At 35.0% G+C, this 7,667-nt stretch overlaps 1 protein-coding gene across 1 annotated transcript; it reads right to left on the bottom strand.

Moving 5' to 3' along the window:
- Nucleotides 1–2,618: 2,618 nt before the first annotated feature.
- On the bottom strand, nucleotides 2,619–3,569 carry LOC101656048 (zinc finger protein 501-like). The gene has a single exon (XM_030885901.2). It carries the CDS (start codon nucleotides 3,567–3,569, stop codon nucleotides 2,619–2,621), a length of 951 nt encoding a protein of 316 aa, XP_030741761.2.
- Nucleotides 3,570–7,667: the final 4,098 nt, after the last annotated feature.

Genomic DNA, 7,667 nt, shown 5'->3' with positions numbered 1-7,667 from the left:
CATTTTATTTATATCTGATTTTGACCAAGAATGAGACTTTACATGTAACCTATATATGGACCACAAGCACTCAATATAATTTAAATCTGGGGTTATCTCTCACACACTATTATTAAGCAGAGCTACTACAGTATCAATCACAAATAAGCCACTGAGCAGACTCTTTAAGACCAAATAATGGATTTTAATTCCCTGAGTCACACACACACATCATATAATTGAAATCAGAGGTTCTCTCACTGACATACTATCCAGGAGAACTACTGCATTACCAATTACTCATAAGATATTGATAACAAAGTCCTTTCACATGCACTGGGTAAGGACTCTCTCTCTCTTTTTATTTCTTACCACTTTAGGGCAGCTTGCCTAAGTAAGGTGGCCCCAGGACTTCCATAGGCTTCTATCATGACATGGGAATTAAAAGTAAAACACTCTGTATTGGGTTAGATTCTGTGAAGGTAATTCTGACTCAATTAGACCAAATGTTGCAAGTGTTTTGATTTTAAGCAGATGTCATATTAAACAAATTAATAAAAAGTATATTGGGTTTGGCCCAGCTGGAAGGTCTATGCAGGATCCAGAGTCCTCCAGAATCCAGAAGCCCTCCTTAAAGTTACACAAACAATGTTCAACTTGGATATAATAAAGGTCTTGTGTTAGTCTGGGTCAGCTAGAGAAACAAATTCAGATACACTCATTTGTGTGCAATAGAGAACTTTATATCAAAGAGTAATTGTATATTAAGAGAACATCCCAGCCCAGTCAAGATCAAGTCTGTAAGTCCAATATTAGCCCATATGTCCGATACCAGTCTTTAAATTCCTCTTCAGACTCACTCAACACATGCAATGATGCCAAATGCAGGAAAACCACAGGTCAGTGGGTGGTAAGTCTTGTGGGTCCAATTGTGGTGGAAGAATTTCTGCACTGGTATGGATCTCCACGTGGCTCCTCCAGCTCCAGGGCTCTGGTGCCATCAGGATAGCTCTATGTGGCTTGTCAGCAGGAACACAAAGCAAATAGAGAGTGGGTGTCCTGTCTCCAAGAATGAAGAAAGAAATTCCCAGAATCCTCAGTAGAAGGCCATGCCCACACAGAGGCATGATTGGCTATGACCTGATTGAGTCCACACTCCACCCCTATAACCTATTTAACAAGTTGTCATGAAAGTATGTAACTACCACAGGTGTCCAGCAGAAACTGACAAGAGGACCCTTTGTATCTTTGCCCCAGGGTCCTCAGGTTGCAGGCCCACAAAGACTTGCACCCTAATACACATGAATTTCTTGACCTAATATGTTTTAATGATAACAAAATTATTGAATTTCAATAACTTACCTCATATCAAAAAAAAAAAAAAATATATATATATATATATATATATGTAGTGTTCACCAGAGCAGAGTTGAATGGCAAAATAAAGAACTAAAGGTTATGAAAGAATAACTGACTTGTTCAGTAGAAAGGAACCAAATATTTGAAGGTTTAGGATTGCTAGACTCTGGTAGATGAAAAGAACCAAGTGGAAATGGTGATACCAAAATTTTGGGATGAATGAGACCAAACCAATTGAAAACAAAATAAAACCAGGATCTTAGAGGAGGATTCAAGACGCCTGAATATTCATTGTTGGACCGGAAAAGTTTGACCCCAATTATCTACTATTGGACAATGCTACTGCTACATGGCCACATATAGATTCAGCCTTTGGCCAAGAAAGTAAAACACACTTCAGACTTGGTAGGAAAGTGAAATATACATGGCTGATTTCTTGGTGACCCCTTGACTCAGATACACATGACCAAGTGTGTTTTAATACCAGAAATGGATTTGACATGATATAAGGAACTGTGGTTTCTAGGAATAGAGGCCACGTCTTTTACATGCAATATGAGAAATAATGTTACTTTCTGAAAAAAACAAACAAAAAACTCTTCTGTGTCCTGGTTTTAGATCAGGTTGACAGTGATGTCACTAGCACTTTGGATTTCTTCTACTTAATATTGCTGTAGACAACTTCATCACTTGAATATGAATGGGATTCTCTATGCAGTGATTCACCTACCTAATGCGCTCTGCTGGTACCACTGACAGCATCAGTCTTGGTTGCTCCGGAAAGGACTACCTGTTATTTCAGCACAAACTGCAGCGAAATATTACTGATGGGATCACTGAATTCAAAATTACCTTTAAAATATTTTGACTCATACCATATGACAGCCATATCCCTCTAAAGGACTTACAAAGATATTTTATTGAAAATGTTGGGAAATAGTGAGTAAAACATTTCAAAATTCTTATATATCTATGAGGTAGTAAACTACTATTTCAATACAACAGAAAATAATTCATAACAATTACGTGGTGTGTAAAGAAATCATTAGCTAAGAAAATAGAGTACAAATTAAAAACCTAGTACACTACTAAGAGTGATAGAGCTTTTTCATAATTCCTTAGACTTCTCTGCATGGTGGATCTTATACATAGAGAAGTTTCAGGATTTACCAAACCTGTCACCACATTCCTTAAATTAATAAGTCTTCATTCCACTGTGAGTTCTGATCAGTTTAATTAGCTGTGAGGAGTGACTAAATTATTTCTCACAGTCATTACATTCATAAGGTCTCTGCAGTGTGAGTTCTCATATGTCGAGTGAGGTTGGAGGATCGATTAAATGCTTTTCCACATTCCTCACATTCATAAGGTCTCTCTCCACTGTGAATTCTCATATGTTCATTGAAGATTGAGGATCGAGTAAATGCTTTTCCACATTCCTCACATTCATAAGGTCTCTCTCCACTGTGAATTCTCATATGTTGAGTGAGGTTTGACAATTGAATAAATGCTTTTCCACATTCCTCACAATCATAAGGTCTTTCTCCACTGTGAAGTCTCCTATGTCGATTGAGATTTGCGGACTGATTAAATGCTTTTCCACATTCCTCACATTCATAAGGTCTCCCTCCACTGTGAATTCTCAGATGTTTCTTGAGTATTGGGGTGCAAGTAAACGCTTTTCCACATTCCTCACATGCATAAGGTCTCTCTCCACTGTGAAGTCTCATATGCAGAGTGAGGTTTGAGGACTGATTAAACGCTTTTCCACATTCCTCACATTCATAAGGTCTCTCTCCACTGTGAATTCTCATATGTTCATTGAAGTTTGAAGATCGAGTAAATGCTTTTCCACATTCCCCACATTCATAAGGTTTCTCTCTAGTGTGAATTCTCATATGTCGATTGAGATTTGAGGATCGATTAAATGCTTTTCCACATTCCTCACATTCATAAGGTCTCTCACCACTGTGAATTCTCATATGTTTCTTGAGTATTGAGGCAAGAGTAAATGCTTTTCCACATTCCTCACATTCATAATGCCTCTCTCTGCTGTGAATTCTCATACGCAGGGTGAGTTGTAAGGATCCAATAAAGGTTCTCTTACATTCCTTACATTCATAAGACTTAGCTTCATTGGAGATTCCCAAATCATCTGTGAGTCTTGAAGGCTCTCTTACAATTTCTTTATATTCATAGAATTTGTATCTTGTTAGAAATTCTACTGGCATGTGCATATAATTTTTTCCACATTTCCTAAATTTGTCAGCATTGAATGGAGTGTGAAATTGTTTATTATGGTCTAGTGAAGAAAGACTCTTGTACTGAAAATATTCCATGGGATATAAATATCCTGGTCTTCGTAATGGAGGAAGAATTGAAATTTGACTGGAGATCCCATCAATCGTATTTTCCTCGTATCTTCTCCAGGAAGTCATTGGCAAATATCTTCTATTAATAAAAAGTTATTATTACTTTTAATTTTCTATATTTTCATCTTTACAATAAACAGTAAATACACACACACTCTCAATTGTCTAACAAATCATAAGATTAAAAATCTGAGTGTAATACAACCATAATTGTCAATGAGTTAGTAAAATATGATTAATGATATAACAGCATATAAGAGAAATGCTTCCAATATTGAAAATATAACTCACATAGGTTAAAAACATATAGTGGTAGTAAGATTAACACATATAATTACAGATACACAAACACCAATATATAGATATACAACAAAATATTTGTACTATTAAAGTAAATGTTGACAGTTTGAATTAATTGATTGGCACTTTTGAGCCATAATTGGATTAATCAAATTAACTTAAAATATTTATTGAAATATGTATAAATATTATTTATTACACATGTTTATATATTACATTGAAATATAAATATCGATATAAATATCCACTGCGAATGATTCCTTATATTCATAATGAGCCTTCAAGAGGGAATGGAAATGCTATTTTTATAAGAAAATAGTGTCATATTTCTCATTTGCTGTGGCTGATATGTTAGAACCACTGTCCTAATATTTAGTAACCAAATGCTTAATACATTTCCATAACATACAAACCTCCGTTTACATTCATTTACAAACACAAGAATGGGGCATCAATATTTTTGTGGAATATTCCATTTTTTTCCGGTACTATATGTCTCAAAATTCCCTTTAATTGGCTCAAATCTGACTTGTATTGACCCTATACGATCTTGTAGAAATGCCCCTGTAGTTTTCTGAGATTACAACTCTTTAAAAGTGGAGAAGGCATCCTCTTTCTCTCATGAAATGGCTGGTGGTTTAGAACTGAATACCTTGTGCATAGTATGGCAATAAGTAATCACCACAGCAAGTGAATTTGGTGCTGGGCTACTAAGTTATAGTGCTGTTAAAACAAATAAAGCTATTCTCCAGGAATAAGATGAGATTATCTACTTCCCATAGAGATTAATATCCTCAAACTCCTATGCAGTATTTCACTCTGCACTACATTGTACACTATGATTTCAACTGGATGAAGACCAATGGGTTAATATGGGCAGATGGTGTGTTGAAGTATACAAATTGTTGTTGTATATATCATATAAAATGGATATTTATATACGTATAAATATATATCAACCTCTTTCTCGCTCTCCTTTTCATCTTTAGTGTTATATCTGTCTTGATTCCACTACTTTTTAAATTTAATCTTCTATTTATGAGCCATATATGTTAGTTTTCCAGTTAGTCTTCAAGAATGAATTTACTTGTCAATTGCTGTTTAAACATTGTAAAAACATTGAATGAACAGAATGTAGAAAAATATTTGTCTCACAGCTTACTCTTGCCTATGCTTAATGCTCGCTCTCTCACTCTCTCTCTCCGACAGAGAGTGAGAGAGAGATGCTGTTATACGATAAGACAATTTTGGCTCATATCGACTTACCAATAATAAGAAGGAAATTATCAAAGTATTTCTTCCCCATAATCTCTGGATGGTTCAGAAATGCCACATTTTGTGTTATTATAAATGTGCTTAATCATCTGTATCACATATACTTAAAATGCCAAAATACTTGCCTCAGCGTCTTTATATATATGGCATAATATTCCCATTAAACGCTATCCTGGAGCATTGCTCACTCTCAAGTAAATTACACTCACCTCAAAAGTGGGGTTTGGTTGTTATCCCGCTTTTCATGGCCATGAAATTCACAGAGGTTTTGTAAGATGGAGGCACTTGTAACATTTCTCATGAATCTTCCCATTACATCTTCAGTGGGTAGATGTTCTTAGTCATCGACGTTTGAGAAGCAGAACCAATTGTGTATGTTGAAGTTCACAATATGAAATGAAAATGAAAAGTAAAGCATTAAGCACAGACAAGAGTAATCTGTGAGAGAAGACATACTTTTCCATGTTTTGTTCAATCAATGTTTATGCAATGTTCAAACAGTGAATGACAAGTAATTCATTCTTGAAGATTAACAGGAAAACTAACATATACAGTATAGCTAATGATTAGAAGATCAAATTTAAAAGGCAGTGGGCTCAAGACAGATATAACACTAAAGATGAAAAGGAGATATTTTTCCCTTCATTAACATAGGTGATATTTTTATGCCTCAAAGTATCAAACAAACAAGGATAGGCATTTGTGCAGAATATTTTTCTTAATCAAATGAAATTGTTCTGATTTATCGAGTGCAAATTCTTCAATGAAGAGCTGGTCAATACTTTATTAACATAACAGGCCTGGGTGAATGTTCTGTATAAACATGCTGCCCAGGCAGCAAAAGAAAGCCCAGTGAACGTTTCCTAAAAGTGATACAATACATTGATTTTCCAGATCTCTGCAAATAGGTATGTGTGAATTATTTGCAAAAGAATCTTTTTTTTTTCCCCTCAAAAGTTTGATCAACACAGAAAAGCACTGGCAGCATAGGTGTTACACATTATGCCATTAATGACAACATCAGTAATTTGATACCAACAATTCTGTTCTGTGGAAGAAAAAGGATGCTCTGAAAATCTTTTAACCATAGGTGTTCTTCTTCTGGTGCTTTATAAGCTAATACTCCATTATGAGTCATATATTTGTAAGAGGCTTATGTTGCGGAAGTGGAACACCTTTTCCGTACTACTAGTTTACTCAGTTTGCAAGTTCCACAGGCACATGTTCACCAAGAGTATGACTGCTAGTAATTGAAATACATGTAGGGGAACTTCCAGAATTGCAACATGCAAGTTTTGACAGTGTGATAAACTTAGCTGAATAATGGCAGAATGCAATATGTAGAGATTTGAAACAATGAGAAACCCAGGATGTAACTGGTCTAAAAAGCAAATTAGCTTAATTGTTTTATTTCACCAAGTATTACTATCATTAGCTCAGTTACTGGGGTGACAACTGTGTGCATTTAGCAAATAATGAATTAATTTTTAAAAATGAAGATATTCATACCTACTATAGCTAGGTTTGAGATGGTCTCCACCATCACGTCTCTGAAGAGTTGCTTCTGAGAAACATCCAGCAGTGTCCATTCTTCTGGGGTGAAATCCACAGACACATCTTCTACAGTCACTGAGACCTAAAATATCCCACAAATTACATATTATAATAAAATAGAATTTAATTGCTATTTAAATAATTGCTATAAATTATATTATTAAAGTATTATTTTAATTTGGTGCATCTAAGGATTAATAATTACAAATTGTGTGAAATAAAAGATTAGGTTCATAGTCCTGAGGAACCTTCATTTCATGGGGCGTGGTTTTATGTTCTATAAAGTCTGTCTTAGGGTTTTACCATTATTCTCATTCCCTTGTCATCTGGATTAACTTCTCCTAAGATTTTATCTCATAGACTTGGCAATATAAGAACCCTTCAAAATTTTTGTAAAAAACACCATTACCTGTATTTACATTTTCTATTAACTTTGAGACGTCTCAAGTTTATAACATAGGAAGCTAATGAGTTCCCAATTAGACTGTCTAATTCATGCCTACACCCAAACTTAAGAATTAATAATATTCAGGAACTCTCTAATATAAACACCGTATATTCAACATCACCTCTTCTGTTTGTGTGTTTTATGGGAGGAGTTGGCAACACCTTTCATAGAAACAAATAAAAAATATTTTTAAATACTTAAGGGAATGCTGAAATATTAACAATTAAGAAAATACTGTAGGATACCAGGAGGGAAGGGGGGTGTAGAAAGGGGGAATTGATCACAGAGAGCTACATATAACCTCCTCTCTGGGGGATGGGCAACAGAGGGGTAGGTGAAGGGAGACGCCGGGCAGTGTAATATAAGATATAATAATAATT

The sequence above is a fragment of the Echinops telfairi genome, unplaced genomic scaffold, assembly GCF_000313985.2.
Source record: "Echinops telfairi isolate 266 unplaced genomic scaffold, ASM31398v2 ScPeMD7_66;HRSCAF=263, whole genome shotgun sequence".
Lineage (NCBI taxonomy): Eukaryota > Metazoa > Chordata > Mammalia > Afrosoricida > Tenrecidae > Echinops > Echinops telfairi.
This window is presented reverse-complemented; position numbering and strand designations above follow the sequence as displayed.